At 43.1% G+C, this 23,219-nt stretch overlaps 1 protein-coding gene across 6 annotated transcripts in view; it reads right to left on the reverse strand.

Annotated features, from left to right (window-relative positions):
* The window catches only part of Usp16 (ubiquitin specific peptidase 16), a 29,351-nt gene extending 10,286 nt beyond the window's left edge, over positions 1-19,065 (reverse strand). For 2 of the 6 annotated variants that reach the window (XM_041678505.1, XM_041678503.1), the window contains exons 1-10: positions 18,918-19,065; positions 13,974-14,097; positions 10,872-11,047; positions 8,414-8,517; positions 6,648-6,751; positions 3,867-4,051; positions 3,278-3,373; positions 1,670-1,800; positions 1,145-1,232; positions 171-249 (exon numbers count right to left, since the gene is read on the reverse strand). In XM_041678505.1, coding sequence (XP_041534439.1) covers positions 171-249; positions 1,145-1,232; positions 1,670-1,800; positions 3,278-3,373; positions 3,867-4,051; positions 6,648-6,751; positions 8,414-8,517; positions 10,872-11,047; positions 13,974-14,034 — 1,024 coding nt within the window. In that variant the 5' untranslated portion in view covers positions 14,035-14,097; positions 18,918-19,065. Of the gene's footprint in view, positions 1-170; positions 250-1,144; positions 1,233-1,669; positions 1,801-3,277; positions 3,374-3,866; positions 4,055-6,647; positions 6,752-8,413; positions 8,518-10,871; positions 11,048-13,973; positions 14,098-15,510; positions 15,625-17,794; positions 18,134-18,917 lie in introns of all 6 variants that reach the window. The other 4 variants (XM_041678504.1, XM_041678500.1, XM_041678501.1 and 1 more) reach the window with 3 other exon arrangements.
* Positions 19,066-23,219: the final 4,154 nt, after the last annotated feature.

Consider the following 23,219-nt stretch of genomic DNA (forward strand, 5'->3'; position numbering starts at 1 on the left):
TCTCTAAAATATTGACCACTGGGAAGACCAATTAATTTTTAAAACTCATAGTGACATGGATAAACTGTGTTTAAAATAATTCAGTGTTTCAAACATATGTGCCAGTAATCTTGTCCTATGGTACAGAAGAATTCAACTATAGTGTTTTAGTTCAAAAAGTCAGACATTACCTTTAACTTTATTTTTTACTTCTTCATCCAATTTTTCAGTAGAATTACCAAATGCTTTAAGAATTCCTTTACTCACTCTCTAAAAGTAATAAAATGAATATATATATACTATTAAATTTTAAAGTTATTTTCCTTAGAAAATATGTAATAAATTCAAGAAAGGATCGAGATGTAGCTCCCCAAATTTACTAAGATAATCATAAATTAATTCAAATAAATCAAAATTAATTCAAGGAGCTAAGAAAAATTATGCCTATTAAGCCTATAAAGCAAACTTCTGGATACAGGTATGGTGTTAGCATTTTGAGACCTTCAACCTATTCAACACTGCTTTACAGAACACGCCACCACCTCAGGACGACACTGACAGTGCTAGTGAGGCCACAGCACAGCTACAAGAACCAGCTCTAGCACACCGTCCTGCTCTGTCATCACCGAGTGATTTGAACTAAGATGGAACACCTCTACACCAGCCTATGGGGTAAGAAAATAATCTACTTCATAGGATGGCTCAAGAACTCAGATAATTCATATGAGACAGAGCAGTGCCTGGGATAAGTACAGAATTAAATGAATCATTACTGTTACTAGTGCAATTAATTAAATTCATACTTCCAAAATGCATTACATATACTGGTAATTAACAAAAGTTTTCAGTTACAAAAACTGTCCCCAGACTCTTAGTAAAGTGAGAATGCGCTGCAACAAGGAGTTCCAAGTGTTCTGCGTCTCTCCAGGTGGGGTCTAGTGTAACGAGCGAGCCTTTAAAGACGGCATCGTTGCAAGCAGCGAGTAAACAAAAACATCTAGATTAAGAGAACCATTTTAATCCTCTTCACTTATTCTAATGAAGAAGCATATTGGCTGGAAAACCTGGTAAGTAAGTGTTTAAAAGCACAGTGGCCTCTGTGACTGGCAGGAAATGGCAGGTGAGCCCATGAAATTACAACACAGGATTCTCAGAGTATGCTAACTTGGTGTTCTTCCGCTCTCATGCCATCCAGTAAGTAGCGAAGTAGTTCCTGGCTGTCTTGTTGCTGGCACCCTGTAAAACGTGTTGCTCTGAAGACAAAACAGAAGAAAGAAAAGCACTGATGACTCTACTACTTTACAAAGCTCATTTTAAAGTCTTAGAGTTTCATCCCAAGTAAAAGTGGAGTTTTCTCAAAATTTGTGTCTACTGGGGCTGGAGAGATGGCTCAGGGGTTAAGAGTACTGGCTCCTCTTCCAGAGGATCCAGGTTCAATTCCAACACCCACATGGCAGCTCACAACTGTCTGTAACTCCAGTCCCAGGGGATCTGACACCTTCACACCAACACACATGATATAAAGTTAAATAAATTATATTAAAAAAATTGTGTCTACTATAAGAACACCCGAAGCAGATTTAATTACCACATGAAGGATGCTTCTTTAACTTGGAATGAAATATGGTTCTGAAATTGTTTTCTCAGCATCTTACTGATTCACTGAAAGCACAGCCAAGTGGATACTCACTTTTTACAGACCTGAGAAAAGAGCTCTTTAGGTGTTACAATTCGCTTTTTGTTCTCTTGCATCTCATTAAGAAACTGGCTCATAGCTAAAGTAAGAGGTCCTGGAGGCTCAAGGTTTACTTCTAAAGGTTCCTAAAAGTAGGAATAAAAATTATTTCACTCAAACATTACGATCATTTACTTTCCCAAAATGTAACAAGCCAATTGATATTGATGGAGCTGCCCAATGTAAACATCCAAAATATAAACCAAGAGATAAACTTCCTGTTCAAAAATTCAGCTCTGGGCCAACAAAAAGGCTCAGTGATTAAAGTACTTATTGGGCATGCCTAACAACTTGAGTTCAATCCCCAGAACGTGCACGAAGATGGAAGGTTAGGAATCCACTCCATGAAGTCTCTGACCTCCACACGCACACCATGGCATACCACACACACACACAGAGACACACTTACCCCTCACACAAATGATAATAAAAAATATTTTAAAGGAAAATTGAGCTTTATCTTAGTTTTAAGTGGATAGGAACTTAACACTATTAATTAAGAAAGCAAAGGCAAAATGCATCTAACAACAATGAAGAAGGTAAAATTTATTTGACTACATAGCACTTAGGTCTCATTGAAAATGTCAAAAAAAAGGGGCTGGAGAGATGGCTCAGTGGTTAAGAGCATTGCCTATTCTTCCAAAGGTCCTGAGTTCAATTCCCAGCAACCACATGGTGGCTCACAACCATCTGTAACGAGGTCTGGTGCCCTCTTTTGGCCTGCAGACATACACACAGAATATTGTATACATAATAAATAAATATAAGAATTTAAAAAAAACAAAACAAAACCCCAGTACAGAACTGGGCTTCACAATTATCAACATTCCCAAAACAGGGTAGAAAACACACACACGCACAAAAGAAACATGGTAAGCTCACAGCAAGCAAACATAAGGTCCTTGTAACAGCTATTAGTTCTGAATTGTTTACCTTAGATTGAAATAAAACCAAGGAGAAAAGGTAGAATGAGTTTCAATTCCTCAAAACAACTTGGAATATGGACATTTACAAAGAAGATACTTAAAACAATTTTATTTATTTATTGACATGTTTTTATTTCATGCATAGAAGTAGACACACACGCTGTGCTGTGACAAGTGTGGAAGTCAGAAAACAATATCTGGGGAGTGAATTCTCAATCCCAATGACTAGACTCAGGTACTCAGGCTTGGCAGCAAGCCTGTCACAGAGACATCTTCCCAGGTCAGTTATGTAAAAAATCTGGCTTAGCATGATGGTATACACACACCTCCAACCCCATAACATGGAAGGCTAAGACAGAAAGCCTGCCAAGACTTGAGGTCAGATACAAAGGAACTGTCAGGCCAGAAGCAAGAACCTTTCTTTCTTTCTTTTTTTTTTAAGAACCTTTCTTAAAATGAGTTAGAAATGACTGGTGGTCATGCAGCCTTTAATCCCGGCACTCAGAAGCAGAGGCAGATGGATCTCTCCGAGTTCAAGGCCAGCTTGGTCTACAGAACAAATTCCAGGACAGAGCTACAAAGTGAGATCTTGTCTCAAAAATAAAAGTTATCAAGTTCCATGGAATCAAATACGTACTGTAAGTGCCAGGTCGGGTGGCTCTATTCTCACAATTGTTCCAGACATTCTCACTTCTTTTAGTAGTTCTCTAAGCACTGGTGTTTGGGACAAATTCTACAGTGCAGGGTGGAAATAAAAGGGCGATTAATTACATAATCAAGTCATTCAAACATTGAAGAGTTTGTTCTAGCAAAACAGAGCACAACCAACACTGACTCTTTATTATCTCTCTACCTAGGCAAGGAGCCACTACAACAGGCTCTTCTCCCGGCTCTCCATGGTTCACAGACTCGGTCTCCTGCTAAGACTGGGACGGAGATACCTGTTCCCACATCTCAACGGTCTCGTCACCACTCACTACCATTCTGACAATATACTTCTTTCTGTACCAGGTTGCCCTGTGTTTTCCTGATCCAAACTCATGACTCATGAAAGCAGGGGCCACGACTGCTTAAAATGCCATTCTATCACCAGTGCTACCAGAGTTTATTACATGCAATAAACACGTGTTACTTTGAATATGCAGAATTAACATATTCTGGGGAGGGGAGGGGAATACAACTCTAAGTTTCAGAGCCTGAGGGAAGAAGAGAAAGAACTCTGTCACCTGCATAACAGCATTGAAGAAACAAGTATTTCCCAAATTACTGAGTCCTTTCATGGTTATCTGGGAAGCAGAGTCCATGGGAATATTTTCTTTAGCCATGTTTTCCGATTTCTCTCGCTCTTGTTCATTTTTACTCTCTTTTTCCAACTTTTTATTTTCAAGTTCAATGTATCCATTATCTTTCTCTGCTTTAAAGGGGAGAAAAAGAAGAGTTGGCAAAGTATAGAATATGCACATGCCAATGTACTAGAATTTTCTATTTTAGCTAGTGTCAATTATTGGCACAGATTTGACTGATATTTAGTAAGTAGTGGTAAACTCACAGAAGAGATAAACAAGCAGAAGTGCGGATAGAAGCTGGTTTGACAGGTGTGAGAGTAGCATATGCTTTGGTATAAAATCATCCCTCATTACATAAATATTCTTTATACATTTATGTATATTACTTTGTAGAATTAGGACATAAAACAAGAATGCAAACACAATATGTTTAAATGAATTCTACTAACCAAAACTAAATTCTGACGTGAATAAACAACTCTGGCTTAAAAAAGATACTTGTCAACACAAGTATCTAAAAAATAAACTTAAAGCAAATGCTGTACAGCATGCCAATTCATTTACTTCTCAGAAATACCTAAGAAGCTGACTTTAGAAAATGCCACTGAGAGCTAGAGAGGCTGCTGCTGAGTGAAAAGCACAGTGTCATTCTTGAATACATGTAAGGTCAGTTACCTCTAGCCCGACATGGTGGCACACGCCTTCAATCCCAGCACTTGGGAGGCAGAGGCAAGTGGACCTAGGTAAGTTCAGGCTAGTTAGTGTACAAGAGACCATTCCCCAATACAAAACACAACCTCTGCCTAAAAACCAATGTATGTGTGTGTTCATGTTATTTACTGATAGACTGAAAATCTTCTATTAAAAAATGTATCACTAAATACAGTAAAATTAAGTCTATAGCATTCCCTAGAAACCTGCTTCCCACACCGGCCAAGAAATGAGGTAGGCAATCTTCACTCTCCTACCTACCCTCCAAGTCCAATCCCCAAATCTTATCCCCAGTTTTGCAGCAGACCATCTCTGGCCCCATTCCCAGGGGTCTGGGCAGATATCCGACAGCTCCCCTCAAACCATCCCTTTGTCTCAAGTCTGATTAACAACAGGAGGCCCTTCCAGGAAAGCCAAAGGCCTGTAGACAGCCAGGGGATCAGGTAGGTGATCTACTCTCCTTCCTGTCTTCGAACTCCAGTTTCCCAGTCTTTACCCCCAGCTTTGTGGCAGACTATCTGCTCTGGCCTCTCCTTCCTCTGTGCCCATTCCCAGAGGACTACTCAGCTTTCCTTCCTCCTGTGGACCCTCTGAGCACCATCCCCTTCCAGCCCACTCCAAATACCTAGAAACACTTTCTACCTGGGATCCAGAAATCCAAAGTGGCCAACCTGATAGGGTCTCAGAAGCCACCACAATCTCCTGAGATTCCAGAACACAGGGCCTGCAGGGGTCTTTACCAGATGGGGTCCCAGTACTGAGAATGGAAGTAGACATGACCCCACCCCTAACCCAGAAGCTATCACTAATTGATAACCACTCAAAAAATGAAAAAAATCAAGCCTTACCCGGAAACCATTTTTTTTAAAGATTCATTTTTTAAAGATTCATGTTCTGCCTGTATGTGTCCCTGCAGACCAGAAGAGGGCACCAGATCTCATTACAGGTGGTGGTCAGCTACCATGGAAATTGAACTCAGGACCTCTGGAAGAACAGTCAATGCTCTTAACTGCTGAACCACCTCTCTAGCATGCCAGCAGTACCTAACCAACACAATGAATTCAGTGGCATCTTTGGAGGGTTCTCTGTTTACTAATGCTATATCTGGGCTTGTTTTTCCCATTACAGCCCTTGAGTATCTATTATGATTTCTAGTTTTGTGTTTCTATGAGATTTCTGTGAACATGTGTTCTTATGATTTTCCTTTGGATGTTTTCCTTATGTTTGTTTTGTCCTTTGCCAACTTGTTTGTGTTTTACCTTATTATTTTGTCATCATCATCATCATCTAGATTCCTGTTTGTTTTCTAAGGAGAAAGGATGTAGATTTGGATGGGAGGAAACGTGAAGAGAATCTGAGAGGGGTTAGGGATTGGGAGGGTGAAAATGGTAATCAGAATATATTGGATAAAAAAACTACTTTCAGTAGAAGAAAACTAGAAAAAAATTATGATTCCTTTATACACACACATGGTCTGCAGTAAGTTCTCGGTCAGAGTCAGCAGTGCCTACTTCCTTTGACCTCCAAGGACCTTAGTCCGGCCTTTTAATCACTTATGAATAGATCATTATTACATCCTATTTAATTATAACAAAAATAGCTTTTCAGTTTAAAACACATCATAGTTAATATTACCTGCTATGTGTAATAAGGTAACAAATTAACCAGTGTGGAGCCATGCAGCAGTAATCCCAGTGATCCCAGTACACAGAAGGCTGAGGCAGGTGCCTCACAAACTCAAGGACAGCTTTATCTACAGAAAGGTGTGATCTCAAAAAAGTAAATGAACGGCTGGCTGCACTGGGGTGCATCTTTAACCCCAGGACTTGAAAGGCAGAGACAAGAGAATCGAGGCCAGCCTGGTCTACATTGCAAGTTCCAGGACAGCCAGGACTACAAAGAGAAACCCTGTCTCAAAAAAAAATAATAATAAAATAAAGGAATGAATGAGTAAATAAAAGCAGCTACACAAATCACCGTCAGTGTATGCATTAGGAAACAGACTTTCACCTGGCTTTCGAGTTGTAGCGCTAGCTTGTTTTCTAACAAAGTCGACCACTTGGCCCAGCCGGTTTGAACTACAGTACTTGACTTCCTCGTCACACTTGTAGCACCTACAACCAGAGAAGAAAATTGACAAATGGACAACTATAAGAGGGAGAGACAAATTATTTACTCTGGAGAACCAAAGATGGTTAATTGTCCAATTATTCTACTAAAAATAATGAAAGTAGGGCTGTCAATGGCTAGGTGGATAAAAGTGCTTGCCTCAAGATCCTGAAAACTTGAGCTCAATCCCCAGAACCCAATGGATGCGAGAACTGATTCTTGACGCATGCACTGTGGCAAGCCTGAGTTTGCACAAGAGTGCTCACATATGTACACACACACAACACAAACACATCATGAACATGATAACCTAAGAAACGGAGAGAGAAACTGAAGATACACGACTGATTTCGGAGAGCTGGAGAAACAGCTCAATAGTTATGAGTATGCACTGCTTTTCCAGAAGAGTCGAGTTTAGTTCCCAGCACCCTTGCTGGCCGGCTCACAACCACCTACAATTCCAGCTCTGAGAGGCCTTTAACTTCTTTTTTTTTTCTTTTTTTAAAGATTTATTTATTTATTATGTATACAACATTCTGCCTTGATGTATGCCCACACGCCAGAGGAGGGCGCCAGATCTCAGTACAGATGGTTGTGAGCCACCATGTGGTTGCTGGGAATTGAACTCAGGACCTCTGGAAGAGCAGCCAGTGCTCTTAACCTCTGAGCCATCTCTCCAGCCTGAGGCCTTTAACTTCTAAACTCTGCAGGTACCTGCACTTATGAGCCAAATCTACACAGACATAGTTAAAAAGAAAAACATGTTCTCTTTAATACAACTAGGTATATTTTAAGACTGATTTAGTAATAAAATTTACTACAATGGCACTACGTACGCATCAGTTATCATGGAAATTCAAAATTCAGGACACATCTTTAAATCGAAAGGTGTTTTTTTGTCTTTTTTCTCTCCATATGAAGTTCTAGGAATGGAACACAAGATCTCATGCATGCTGGGTAAGTGCCCTGCAGCTGAGCTGCACTCTCGGTCCATTAAATCTTTTCTGGTCTGGGGAGATGGCTCAGTGTAATAAGGGCACTTGCTACACAGCCTGAGGATCTGGCTTTGATTCCCCGTATGCCTGTTCCTGCCTGTAACTCCAGGATTGTCCCTGGCTAGCCAGTCAAACCAACCAATGAACCATCTAACCAACAACAACCTTCCCCTTCAGTGAGAGAGACTGTTTCAAGGCTGTAAGTGGTGAGCAACAGAGGAAGATGCTATTTGACCTTGACATAAGTGACTTACACACAGTCTTTTGTATGGATTACTTAAACTACAGACTTATGCCAACAAAATTAATGCATTTTAAAAGTGACAAATGAGATTTAGTGAATACATGCTGTAAAGATGGTTTTCAATGAAATAAAAATGTTTTAATAATATTACAATTTTGGAAATACAACATAATGGTCTGACAATGGATTTGTGGAAATTAATTATCCTTTTACTATATGCGCATTTATTTGAAATTTGTTCTCGCTGCCCCTGTCTTTAAAGGGGTAATGATCCCTGTGTCTTCTATGCACTTATTTTTGTGTCTGTGCAGTACTAAGAGACAAATGAATACCAGTTTACTTTCTTTCTGCTCTTAATATTTCCCAAAGTTTCATTCTCCAGTATTTTGAATAATCTCCAGTCAAACAGCACAGGGGTTGAAGCTCACCAAACGCTCCAGTTGTCCAAACTAAGCACCAGATAGTGAGGCTCCGATCTTGGTGTGGAGTAGTGCTTCAAGGCATGCTGCTCCTGGGAATCTCTGCCACAGCCCTAGGGAGTTACAATCATAAGACTCAAAGCCCCAGAGCTCACCAAACTGACATATAACCCCCAGGGATTACAGTTACAAAGTAAGAAGCACTTCAAGAACTTTTGTCATTCTCATGATCTTAAAAATAAAGTGTCAGGGGCTAGTGAAGATGGCTCAATGGGCAAGACTCGGATTTGATTCCTCAGGACCGGCGGGAAAAAGTAATCCTTCCAGCTGTCTTCAGACCTCCACTGGCACACCAGGGCATGATCTATCCCTCACTTGCCCACACACACATGCACACAAAATAAATAAATATGTTTAAAAAAAAAAAGTAGGGCTGGAGAGATGGCTCAGTGGTTAAGAGTACTGGCTTCTCTTCCAGAGGTCCTGAGTTCAATTCCCAGCAACCACATGGTGGCTCACAACCATCTGTAATGAGATCTGGTGCTCTCTTCTGGCCTGCAGGCATACATGGAGGCAGAATGTTGTATACATAATAAATAAATAAATAAATCTTAAAAAAAAGTAGACTCAGCTGGGCGCATGCCTTTAGTTTCAGCACTCAGGAGGCAGAGACAGGAGGATCTCTGTGAGTTTGTGGCTAGCCTGGTCTATAGAGCGAGTGTCAGAACAAGCTCCAAAGCTACACAGAGAAACCTTGTCCAGAAAAACATACACAAATAAAATCTTAATTTCTTATTTTAGAAATATTTTTATTTTAAAAAAATGGAGCAAAAGTCAGGTACACATCTTTGATACCAGCACTTGGGAGGCAAAGGCAAGTTATCTATGATAGTTCAAGTCCCAGGATAGCCAGGGCTACACAGAGAAACCTTGTCTTGAATAAACAAAAACAAACAAAAATTAAAATAATTGGTTGTCTGTCTCATCTTGTAGTTTTCATGGTACGACTGACCAGGAGTCCAGTTTCCTAACATAGACTTGCCATCAGTTGAGCATGGCCTTTTACCTTAACACTGAAGAGGCCAAGGCTGGTGGATCTGTGAGTTCAAGGCAAGCCTGGCCTGCATAGTAAGTTCCAGGAAAGTGAGTTCCAGGCTAGCCAGAGCTACATATCAAGTCCCTGTCTCAGATAACCAAGGGTCTGAACACATGACCGTATCATCCACTATCTGTAATTCAGGATGATACATAGTAGACACTGAGACATGATGTGGGGTTTCCTTCTGTATATGTGTTGCTTTTATTGTCTAATGAATATAGTTGTTTTCGCCAGTGACTTAGCAGAGTAAAGTCAGGTGGGAAATCCAAGCAGAGACACAGAAAAAAAGAAGGCAGTGTCAGGTCAGACGCCAGCCAGCCACTGAGGAAAGAAGACATGTAGAAAATGAGGTAACACCACAGCCACGAGGCAATACACAGACTAATAGAAATGGGTTAATTTAAGATGTAGGAGCTAGCTAGAAATATGCCTGAGCCGTTAACCAAACAGTGCTGTAGTTAATATAGTTTCTGTGTGATAATTTGGGTCTGGGCAGCCAGGAAACAAAAGTAACAGTCTGTTTACAGAGAAGTACATACCAGATTCCTGATCAGGCCTTAAGACCAAGGTACTCATTCTCTAGAAGCCTGAAATGTAATTTGATGACAGTAGCAACCCAACCCACCCACCCCAGAGTTATCCTCAATGGAAGGGAGCTGTGTTGTGGAATAATCTTTTTGTACACTGTGAAGAAATGTAATTCTGAGTGATTTGATAAAAAGCTAAATGGCCAATAACTAGGCAGGATTTTCAGGGCAGAGAGAATACTGGGAAGAAGAAAGGTAGAGGTCACCAGGAAATGCAGAGGGAGAAAGCTGGAGGACAGGGAAAGACATGAGCCATATGGCAATATGTAGATTAGTAGAAATGGGTTAATTTAAGTTGTAGGAGCTAGTTAGTAACAAGCCTGAGCTGTGGTCTAGCTTTTATAATTAATAAGTCTTCTTGTTACTGGAGAGCTGGTGTTCCTGAAGAGAAGGTCCATCTACAGAGCTGCTGTGATTAAGACTATAATTTCTTTCCAGGACCAGGGCCCGTTCTGCATGGGCACAAAGGCCTAGCCTAGCCCCTCTCTTCTACTCAGGACACATCCCAAGAGTGAGTCTCTCTGCAACATACAAATGTCCTCCTGCGACTGTTTCTTAATCTCTCTCTGCCTGTTCCTGCTCCCTCACTGTTGCAACCACGGTACCTGAAAGAACCCTCCCAAAATACCAACATAGGAAAAAGTTTAGTCTCAGATTCAGCTGGCCTGAGATCACAACCTGTGCCCGCTGCCATCAGCCCACCAGACTGTCTTTACATAAGCCCTACTAAAAAAAACTCAGCGCTTCCTACAATCTCATGTCTATTAGAATTCAAGCGTACCTGGTGGCCACATTTAAGACAGAGCCAAACTGAAGGGTCTTCCACTTCTTCCTCGGGCTTATCTTTCACTTTATTGTCAGTCTTACAGTCTTGGCAGATATTCCATTCCACATTCACTAAAGCTTTCTTCAAATTACCTTGTTCCAACCCTTTTCTAAGGTGTCTGCACATTGTTTCTATGGAAAAAGGGGGGAGGGAGAGCAATATATAAGATCAAACTAGCCTTCTTGTTAATACTGAATGTATACAAATTTCAACATTAAATTTACTCTACAGCTGAGCTTCAGACTCTCAGAGAACTCACTGCCCTGACGGGCATTTGAATATTACACAACGGTGAGTAGTGGCAGTGGCACTAAGTCAGGGCGGGCATTATCAACTGAGCTCTATGTTCCCAAGGGAACCACTATGACAAGGATGAGCGGCACTTTCCTATCTCCTTTCTCCTTTGTGATACACGGGAAGGGCTGGGGCCTCACACCATGGACAGACACTACCACTGAGCTACACCCAAACTCTCCTGAGAAAAAGTTTTCACAAATTTGAAGTGGATTTTCTGGGACTTATTTTTATTTCTGTGTATGTGTGTGACCGTGCACAGGAGGGTGTGCATGCAGAGCGAGCCCAGAGGCCAGGGGAGTGCTGATCTCTTGGAGCATCTGTGGGAGCCCTGGTTTGTTTTGTAGGTGCTGCAATCCAAATTCCAGTCCTTATGATTGAACAGCAGGCACTCTGAACCAATTGAGCCATCTCTCAAGGACAGAAATTTTGTTGTGATGCCTTAAATATAATCACATCTGTAAATTCATTTTCATTTATCTTGTTATTTTCATATTTTTGTTTTAAATTTTGAAGGACAGGAAAAGGGGTTCTTCACTCATACTGTCACATCCCATTACAGACCAGACACTAGCCTAATTCTGAGAACCTAAAAGTAACCAAGTCACGCCTCTTCCTTCTGGGGCAGCTCATTCCATCAGGAGCAGAAACATAAGGCAAGCATTACAATTTCCCAAACTGACTATCTGACACAGAAGGAAAGTCTAATGACGCAAAAATTTCACGAGGTAGATAAGGTCAAGTACTAAAGGGTATTACGGTACTCAAAGTCTCTGACACTGGTTAAATAGATCCTATAAACTGTTTTACATATACTCATCTCATCTAATCCTCATAATTACCTAGAAGGAAGACACTATTATTCCTAATGACAAATGAGAAAATTAAGTATGTAAGAGCAAGTAACTACTGAATGACTATGCTAATTTATTATGTATACAGCGTTTGCCTGCATGTATGCCTGCAGGCCAGAAGAGGGCACTCTGTGGTCTCTCATTACAGATGGTTGTGAGCCACCATGTGGTTGCTGGGAATTGAACTCAGGTCCTCTAGAAGAGCTGTCAGTGCTCAAAACCTCTGAGCCACCTCTCCAGCCCCTGGAGTCAGGTCTTTTCACCTTACACCCCACACTGAAAACTACGTCCTCAAATAGTGAAAAGCTACCAGGCTGGGGGTACACACCTTTTAACTCCAGCACTGAGGAGACAGAGTCAAGTAGATTTCTGGTAAGTTCAGGCCAGTCTAGTCTATACATGGGATTCTAGGCCAGCAAAAACTATATAAAAAGACCTCATCTCAAATAAATGAATAAATAAGGCAACCTGAAAGGACTAATTCCCATGTAAAAGTATGTAAAAATAATGTATGCTATCTCCCTAAATGGTGAAGTCATACACAATGCAAAACTGACAGCCAGCTTGTGAATGGAAATCAAGTTAGGACAAGACAATGAAGGGCTTCGGGATGAAGGGTTTGCATTGTTTGATGGAAACTAGAGTCTTAGAAACTAATCAAGCAAGCTGGGCAGTGGCGGCATGCTCTTTTAATCCCAGCACTTGGGAGGCAGAGGCAAACAGAGCTCAGTGAGTTTGAGGCCAGCCTGGTCTACGAAGCAAGTTCCAGGACAGCCAGGACTGTTACACAGAGAAACCCTGTCTAGAGGACCTGTGTTTCCAACCCCAGCAGCCACATGATGCCTCACAAACATGCCTAACTCCAGCTTCCCAGCATCCAGGGCTCTCTTTTGCCCTCCACAGGCACTCCCCAAATATGATGCATAAAGCATACATGCAGTAAAAAGACCCATACACATAAAATTAAAATTTTTTTAAAAGTAAATAGGGTTGGAAAGACGCGTCAGTGGTTCAGAAATACGTGTTGCCCTTCCAAAGCCCCTGTGGTTCCAATCCCAGGACCAAACATGGCATCCACTATCTCCAATTCCAGAGGCTCTGATGCCCTCTTCTGGCCTTTACAAACATGGCATCCACTATCTCTAATTCCAGAGGCTCTGATACCCTCTTCTGGCCTTTTACAAGCACTGCACACACATGGTGCACAGGCTACAAGCAGGCAGTACATTTAACAAAAGTAAAATTTTAAAATAAATAGTAAAACACTGATTACATAATAATATATACCTCACCTAACGTATCACCTAGGGGGGCTGGAGAAATGATCAGAAGAGCAATGGCTACTCTTCTAAGAGGCCTGGGTTTGAGTCCTAGCACCTACATAGTGGCTCAGAACTGGCTAATACAGGGAATATGATGCCCTCTTCTGGCCTCTGCGAGTACTACATTCACACAGTACAGACATGCATACAAGGAAAAGCACCCAGTACTGTGGAATAGTCCTTTACACTGTGTGAATATGTGTTACTGTGACTGGGTTAAAGTTGAGTTGACTGGCCAATAGCTGGACAGGTAGAGGTTAGGCAGGATTTGCAGGGAAAAAAGGAGTGAAGGAGAGGAGTCTCTCAGAGTTGGGAGGAGACGAGGAAAGGAGAAGAATTTGTCATACTGAGAAAAGGTATTGAGCAATGTGGCAGAATACAGATAAGAAATATGGGTTATTTAATTAGTTAGTAAGAAGTCTGAGCTATTGGCCAAGCATTTATATTTAATAAGTCTCTGAATGGTTATTTGGGAGAGCTACAAAGACACAGAGAAACTCTGCCTACACAGTATACATAAAAATAAATCTAACATAAAATTCGTTTAGGTATAGTAACAGGCTTTAACAACAAAAGGTAAAATATACCTGCAGATTCTGAGGAAGCCTTAACTGGAACATTTTTCCCCTTTGTTCGTTTCTTTCCCATGTTGGCACTTCATGGATGGCTCACTGACACAAAATTACAATCTAGAGAACAAGATAAACCGGGCTTGACAAAAACAAAAGAAAGATTTCCATGGTTAGAAGCCACATTCAATGCTTTGCATGCCTATTGCACCTTACAAGTCAGGAACACCACGGATACCCCATCAAACTTTATATATATTTTTTTCTTTTTTCAAAAAAACTATCATTTTTCATTTTACATACCAATCCCAGTTCCCACTCCCTCCCCTCCTCCCATCCCTTCCACCTAATCCCCCACTCCACCCCCCCATTCATTCCTCAGAGAGGGAAGGCACTACCATCAAAGTTTTAATAATAACTTTTCTTTTTTTTTTTTGTGACAGGGTTTCTGTGTGTCTGTGTGTAGCTCTGGCTGTCCTGGAACTTGCTCTATAGACCAGGCTCGCCTCGAACTCAGGAGATCTACCTGACTCTACCTCCTGGAATTAAAGGCATGTACCACCACCACCTAGCTAAGCTAATAACAACACTTAAGTGCATAGAAATACAGTATCATCCTGTTGTTCAGACTATGGGGAAGTGACTAAGGGATTTTTTTTTTTTGTAAAAGAAATGTTAAGGTCAAAGGTCCCAATCTTCTTAGACCTATCTTAAAATGCTTCAATGCCTAACATTAAAAAATATTCAACTCCTCATCACATAAATATTGTTCTGAAAATTATCTGCTGAGTTTGAAGTTTTGCAAGGTAACTTAAAAACAAACATAAAATTCTCTTTACTAGCCTGTCTTCTGGGTATGGACGAGAACTGACTGCCTATTGAAATCATGTCACTGACAAACCCAGTTTGGAAGTCTATGGCTAATCTAACCACACATTAAACCTTTGCCCTTTTAGCTAAAATCTCAAAATTAGAAAATATCAAGAGTGTTAAAAGAACTTACAAGTCTATCTTGATATACTGATTTTGAGCTGTGTTTTATATGCTTCAGAGTCATTTATTATGACTAAAAACTCAATGAGCACTGTAAACAGCTTTTTTAAAATTTTTTTTAAATTTATTATGTATACAATGTTCTGTCTGCATGTATGCCTGCCCGCCAGAAGAGGGCACCAGATCTCATAGATGGTTGTGAGCCACCATGTGGTTGCTGGGAATTGAACTCAGGACCTCTGGAAGAGCAGCCAGTGCTCTTAATCTCTGAGCCATCTCTCCAGCCCCTAAACAGCTGTTTTTACCTGAGACGCTTACTAAAAGTTTGACTGCACAAATGGTAAGTAGTGTCTGCAGAAAATGTTTCCTCTTAGTTCTTTTTTATAGGTGTTCTACCACAAACTACAACTCGGGCCTACTTTAAGTTCATTCTAACCTTAACTTTCATCACCATCCTTCAGGACTTGATGAGATAGTATTATTAAAGACATTCAAGACACCTGTATATAAGAAAGAGCGACAGCTAAGTGAAACAACCATCCTGTCCAAGGGAAATCCTCACCCAGCTTTCCGTCCTTCCCAGTGCTGGCTATAAATCCAAGCCTTGTTTGCATGCTGGGCAAATGGTAGGCAACCACTGGTCTAAGCTGGTAACCCTCCCTTTACCAAGGATCACCTAAAATGTAAAATAAAATAAATTTAAAAAAAATTGTGTGGGGGGGGTTGGGAGCTAAAGATGTAGCTCAAGTGTTGAATGCACACTTGCCACACAGAGCTCTGGCTCAGGCTCCAGCACCACCCAGGATGCTCGCCTGCCACACAGAGCTCTGTCTCAGCTCCAGCACCACACAGAATGCTCGCCTACCACACAGAGCTCTGTCTCAGCTCCAGCACCACCCAGGATGCTCGCCTGCCACACAGAGCTCTGGCTCAGGCTCCAGCACCACACAGAATGCTCGCCTACCACACAGAGCTCTGGCTCAGGCTCCAGCACCACACAGAATGCTCGCCTACCACACAGGGCTCTGGCTCAGGCTCCAGCACCACACAGAATGCACACTTGCCACACAGAGCTCTGGCTCAGGCTCCAGCACCACACAGAATGCTCGCCTACCACACAGAGCTCTGGCTCAGGCTCCAGCACCACACAGAATGCTCGCCTACCACACAGGGCTCTGGCTCAGGCTCCAGCACCACACAGAATGCACACTTGCCACACAGAGCTCTGGCTCAGGCTCCAGCACCACACAGAATGCTCGCCTACCACACAGAGCTCTGGCTCAGCTCCAGCACCACACAGAATGCTCGCCTGCCACACAGAGCTCTGGCTCAGGCTCCAGCACCACCCAGGATGCTCGCCTGCCACACAGAGCTCTGTCTCAGCTCCAGCACCACACAGAATGCTCGCCTGCCACACAGAGCTCTGGCTCAGGCTCCAGCACCACCCAGGATGCTCGCCTGCCACACAGAGCTCTGGCTCAGGCTCCAGCACCACCCAGGATGCTCGCCTGCCACACAGAGCTCTGGCTCAGGCTCCAGCACCACACAGAATGCTCGCCTACCACACAGGGCTCTGGCTCAGGCTCCAGCACCACACAAGCCAGGCGGAGTGGGGCATCAGTGATCCCGGTATTCAGAAGGTGCAGACAGGGGGTCAAGAATTCAGCGTCATCCTCAATTACTACATACTGAGTCTGACGCCACCCTGTGATTGATGAGACTCTGCCATAAATATAAAAACATAATAAAGGAGAACAAAGCATGTAAGGCTGTAAAAATACAATCCTATTTTAGAAAAATAAATAGTATCCAAGTTCTCACCTCCAATCTAACCCCCCTCTAATCTCTACTACATTAGATTAAGATTCATCTTCAAAAAATGCAATTTGTATCATGTCACTCTAATGAACTCATTAAAAAGCTAAAGGTGCAAGATCATACTCTGGGGCTTGTCCCTTTTAATTTGGCTCCAAAGCACTAGCAGTCCTGCCACTCATAATTCCTCAATATAAACAGTTAATGAATCAATATAAACAGCTAACGAATTCTAATTAGACAGTGCCCTTCCAAAACCACCATATCTGATTTTCGCAATAACCTTTTAAATGAAGATATTCACTGAAAGAAGAAATTCCGAAACAAAAATGGAGCTGCCGCTACAATTCCATTCTTTGGTTCTGAGAGCACAACTCTTTCAACCAAGATCATCTCTTCAGTGCTTCCTTGGCCCACTTCTGCCTGATACCTAAAATGCTTTCTCCCTCAGGCCACATCCTAGCAATCCTCCCTCTCCACTTCAATGAAGCTTTAAGAAAACGTGCATTGGTGCCAGGCCTGGTGCCGCAAGCCTTTAATCCCAGCACTTGGGAGGCAGAGGCAGGTGATCTCAGTGAGCTCGAGGCCAGCCTGGTCTAGAGAGCAAGTTCTAGGACAGGCTGCAAAGCTACAGAGAAACCTGTCTCAAAACAAAACAAGGGAGGGAGGGAGAAGGAGGGGGAGGGAGGAGGGAAGAAGGGAGGGAGGAAAGAAGGGAGTGAGGGAAGGAGGGAGGGAGGAAAGAAGAGAGGGAGGGAACGAGGAAGGGAGGAAAGAAGAGAGGGAGGGAAGGAGGGAGGGGGGGAAGAAGAGAGGGAGGGAACGAGGAAGGGAGGAAAGAAGAGAGGGAGGGGAGAAGGGAGGGAGGAAAGAAGGGAGGGAGGGAGGGAACAAGGGAGGGAGGGAGGGAGGAAAGAAGGGAGGGAGGGAGGGAACAAGGGAGGGAGAAAAGAAGGGAGGGAAGAAAAAGGAGGAAGGGAAGGAGAAATGAAGGGAAGGAAGAAAATACGCATTATTCTTTGTTCCTTTACCTGTTTCTCTACTGTAGTAAATTGCTTTTCAAATCTTCAAATCTACAATCTAAACATGCTGTTTTTCTCTTTGCAATCTGGAACTTTAGGAGAAAGAACTGATTCTGGGCAGTATTTCTATGCCTGCGGCAGACTGTCAGTACATAGTGGGTCCTCAAGAAAAACTTCCTGCGTTAATACATCACAGTACCGGAGCCTGGGCACGACGGCACATTCCTTTAAACCCAGCACTGCTACGGCAAAGCTGGCGGTTAGAAAGTTCCAGGCCAGCCAGAGTTACACACCGAGTGAGGCTGTCTCAAAAAAACAGGCACACATACGACCAAACACGAAGAGCGCCTGAAAAGAGAAGGCACAACCGCAGGTGGGAAGGACGCAGGTAGACAATTAAGTCAAAAGCCTACAGTTGTGAAAACAGCACCAGAAAATCTGGTTGAAGGACTGCCTGCCTTTTCCTTTGAGTCAGCACAGGCAAACTTGAAAGGCAAATTTTAATTAGGGCAAGGAGTGGAGGAGTCAGTCGATGCTACTGACGGCTAAGAGGGCAACTGAAGGATCGTGGGAAGGGGTGCTATAAAACATAAATGTTCTGTCGGGTGAATTTTCAGATATGAATGGGCCTCTTGGACCCAATTTACTCGCTCGCGACTCCATGCCACGCTGAAATCAAAACTCCTCCTGTTCCCTCTCATGTTAAGCCGGCTGCTCTCCTCCCCTGCCCTCCCGGTCTTCCTCTGCCTGAGCGGCGCCGCGGCAAAGGCGTGTGGAGAACCTTGTCAGCAGGTCTCCCCGAAACGTGGCTCTCGCGTTTGGACGTCGGCTGTCACCCACAGGTGACAGAGCTGGGCGCGCTTCCAATCCGCATGCTGTCACCGGGCGCTGGCCGGAGCTCGCACGCCAGCCGCCCTGCCAGCCCCCTTCCCGGCGCCCGCCGGCCCCTCCAACTGCTCGGTGACCACGGGGCAGGCTGGCCGCACAGGCCGGGGACGCGGGCCCCGCGAGTCCCCCGCCGCCCCCGGGGACTGACAGCACCCGCAGCCCAAGGCGCCGCGGCGCCGGCCGGCCGAGGAGCGGAGAGCGGCGGGGTGGGCAGGCCGGGCGAGCGGCGGCCGCCGGTACTCACCCGGGAGCACGGCGCCCATAACTGCCTTCGGTGACGGGCCGGGAGCCGGCTGCCAGCTCCGCTTCCTCCTGATGACGAAGAGAGAGCTACCCCACCGAGCCAGTCACGCTACAGGACCGGCGGCTTCCGGAACGCGGCCTTGTGGGAAATGGCTCGGCCCGGGGGAGCGATTCCGACGCCCCGGCTCCGAGCCTGCGCGGACTGCCCGTCGAGGCTGAGGTTGATCGACTGAGGGGTGGTTTAAATCCTCTTAGAGGGCGGTGTCAGGTGGATGGTTTCTTCTCTCAAATGCGTTGCTTCTGCAGGGTGGCTGAGAGCAACATGCAGAAGCCTGATTTCCCTTAATTCTGTCCGATGCGCTTCTAAAATTGAGCTCGTAAATTGCCTTGAATTGGCCTTTCCGCACCCTGAACAAATTAAAAAGGTGACCAGCAACAGTGAATCTTTTTTTAAGACTGTATGTATTATCCCAGCACTCGGGAGGCAGAAGCAGGCGGATCTCTGTGAGTTCGAGACCAGCCTGGTCTACAAGAGCTAGTTCCAGGACAGGCTCCAAAACCACAGAGAAACCCTGTCTCGAAAAACCAAAAAAAAAAAAAAAAAAAAAAAGACTGTGTATTTGCCCGGCGTAGTGGCGCACAGCTCTAACCCCATAACTCAGGAAACAAAGGCCTCTGAGCTACAGGCCACCTGGTCCACAGAGAAAAAGGACACAGAAAAACCCTGCCTTGAAAAAAACAAAAAGTAATAATTAGCAAATAAAGAAATTGTATTTCTTTTGAGTATGAGTGCCTGTCTGTCGGTCAAAGGCCAACTTTCTGGAGTTGGTTCTGCTCTACTGTGTAACTTCCAGGGTGACCTCAGGTGTGGTGGCAAACACCATTTCCTCTCTAAGCCATCTCCCGAGGCTTAAGAGTGATTATTATCATCACCATCATCTCTATTGTTATTATTATTTCATACAAGACATTTCAAAGTAGCCAGGACAGTCCTCAAACTTAATGACCTTTCTGAACTCAGCCTTCACCTTGTATCATAAACCAAAACCGAAAGGAATTGGAGGGAATGTCGGGATGTAAACTCTTGGAATACTTACTGTTCGTTGATGAGAAATAGTAAGTGTGCACTTTGTGCCACGCCTTCTGTAACACGAATTAAACAGACCTCAAAAGACTGTAACCAGTGGGGCTATTACATGTGGGTGTCAGTAGCAAAAACCGACAAAAGAACAGTTGATTGTGTGTGCAAGGGCAGGTAGGGAAACCGTTGATCCATTAGGGGAAGGTTTTATTGGGAGTAAAAGGGAGAAAATCTGGAAGATTCTAGAGCAGAGATGAAAAAGAAGTAGGCTGGACCTGGGCAGGACCAGAGAAGCAGGAGGGTAGGAGAGAATAGTGGAGATAGCAAGATAAAACGTAGCCAGAGTAGGCAGGGGTAGGGGTACGGGAGCCAAGAGTCCGGAGTCGGGATCTGAGGTGAGAAGGGACAAGAGGCTGGTGTGAGGGCTTTGAGATGTATAATAACTGCTTATCAATGGGGGTTGAGGGAGCACCTGGAGACTAACATGTACTTTGATATGCTTGCAACCAAGAAGTGTGTGCTAATAGAGAATCATATGTCCCTTCAGCCAGAGGTAAGGAAAATAAGTCCTTTTGGGGAGAAAACTTACATTTCCGAAGGGTGCTGGCTTTTATCTATCAGAAATTTTTCTATAGTTCACCTGTAACTCATTTTTGGATATATGGACTTCTTGAGATCTAACAGATTATAAGTGAAATATTTAAACACTAGTCATCTGTAGCTCGAATTCTAATTGATCTTAATCATAAAAACCCAGAGTCAGATATTAAGGGGTAAAAGCTGAAAGATCCAGAGAAGCAGTGCAGCCATCCACTAGAGAGACTTTTTATCTCTACTGAATGCTCGGACCAAAGTGGGCAAGAGCCTGTCTCCACAAATCCTCAGACTGAATGGGGTGTCCTGCCTCTGCCTCCTGTCACCACCTGGCCCTTTGTTTCTGTTGTTGTGGAACTTATTCTTCAACTCCAAGCAGAAACCTTAACCAGCACAGGACCAACAGGAACTTAGTCTTAACACTTGTTACTGCAAACAGAACCCTTAGCCAGCAAAATTTAGTTTTTTGTTTTGCTCTCATATCTTATTTTCTTTTTTAAAAAAATATTTATTTATTATATATACAATATTCTGTCTGCCTGTATGCCTGCAGGCCAGAGGGGGCACCAGACCCCATTATAGATAGTTGTGAGCCACCATGTGGTTGCTGGGAATTGAACTCAGTACCTTTGGAAGAGCAGGCAGTGCTCTTAACCTCTGAGCCATCTCTCCAGCCCCTCATATCTTATTTTCTATCTCTGCCAATTAACCTTCATTTTGACACATTTATTTGTATGTTTCCATGTATAAATAGAGGATATATACAGATGAAGTGTGTGTGTGTATACATACACATACATATGCGATATGGGGAAGGATATACATATTTGTTTATAAATCTAGTATCCAGAAGTATTTAACATACTAATTGCTTCTTAAATATTGAGGAAACGTATTCATTATACGTTTCAACAGAATGCCGTATAAGAATATTCACATAAGCTGGGTAGTGGTGGAGCATGCCTATAATATCAGCACTTGGGAGACAAAAGCAGGCAGATCTCTGTGAGTTCAAGGCCAGTCTGGTCTACAGAGAGTTTCAGGATAGGATCCAAAGCTACACAGAGAAACCCTGTCTTGAAAAAAAAATTAGAAAATGAATGGAATTGTGGCTAGATGGGAGAGCATTTGTTCAGCATGTACAAGGTCCTGAATTGGATCTATAGCACCATTTAAAAACAAATAGAAAAAAAGCACACAACATTGATAAATCTTTACAATATTATGCTGGGGCCCCAAGATGGCTTAAAGGGTTATAGAACTTTTTGCTAAGTCTGAGGACCTGAATCTAAAATTCAGGAAAGAACGAACTCCTTCAATTTGTATTCTGACTTCTATACTCGAACCTTGGTACACATCCATGCCATCCAAGTTCACGATCAAAAATAAATAAATAAACAAATAAATTTAAAACAATACTGAAGAAACAGAAGTGGAAGTAGAAATATAACTGTAACCCAGTATACGGAAAGAAAAATGCACTTAGTGTTTGGTCTGACCGTATGAAGTTCTAGACCACACAAAGTGTGTGTGGAGGGAGCAGCAGTTCCTCCTGGAGAAGAGTGAGAACTAAGAAAGGAAATATAGAAATTTTCAGAGGTGACCCTGATAGACTATGAGTAACACAGATGTGTGCAGTTGTCAAAACAAAGCAAGTACACATTTAAGATAGACATTTCATTTTGAGCTAAAAAGTAAAAAAAGCATTGAACTCTATGCTTGTGTATTTTCAGAGAACTGTTGACATTATGCAATCTACTTTTCATTTTTTTAATTATTTGTATTTCATGTGCATTGGTGTCTTGCCTGCATGTATATCTGTGTGACAGTGCCAGATCCCCTGGAAGTGGAGTTACAGACAGGTCCAAGTTTCTGTGTGGGTGCTGGGAACTGAACCTGGTTCCTCTGGAAGAGCAGCCAGTGCTCTTAACTGCTGAGTCTTCTCTCCAGTCCTACAATTTACTTTTTATAAGCTGGGACAACGCTGGTACAAAATATTCATGATGATTCCTAGTGCATAAATTGAAGACATGACCGCTCCTCCATGTTATAGTTAAGGAAAGATTTTTAATTGTAAATATGAGAGAGAGAGAGAGAACAGCCAGAGTCATCTGGAAGTGTCCAGAACAGAGAGGAAAAGTAAATAACATGGTCAGCATGGACAAGGCCAAGGCTATCTTTGAGTTCAAGGAGATGAGCAGAAGGTAGAGAACAGAGAAAACACAGAGAAGCAGAAGGAGGGAGGGAGGGAAGGAGGGAGGGAGGGAGTGAGTGAGGGAGAGAGAGAAAGGGGGAAAGAGAGAGAGCCACATGAGCTTGATATGCTATACAGGCAGCCATATGTCCCTTCTGCCAGAAGTCAGGGAAATAACTCCTTTTTGTGAGGAGAACCGGCTCCATAAGTTTCTGAGGAATACTGGCATTTTATTTAATCACCAGGAATACCAAAATTAAGCTCATATCTGCTTCTTGGAGTTTGAGGAAATGGAATTTCCTTTGGACCTCACACCTAGATCATTGTTTTAGTCCCAAAGATTTGAGGAGAAAGACCACTGACCCAAATCAAAATAGTCAATTAAAGCAAGCCTTTTTATTCATGTGTATAGGCTGCCTCCCTCTAAGGTGGGG

This window comes from Microtus oregoni, unplaced genomic scaffold (genome assembly GCF_018167655.1).
Source record: "Microtus oregoni isolate MIOR12 unplaced genomic scaffold, Mior012 000030F_ref0000283, whole genome shotgun sequence".
Taxonomy (NCBI): domain Eukaryota; kingdom Metazoa; phylum Chordata; class Mammalia; order Rodentia; family Cricetidae; genus Microtus; species Microtus oregoni.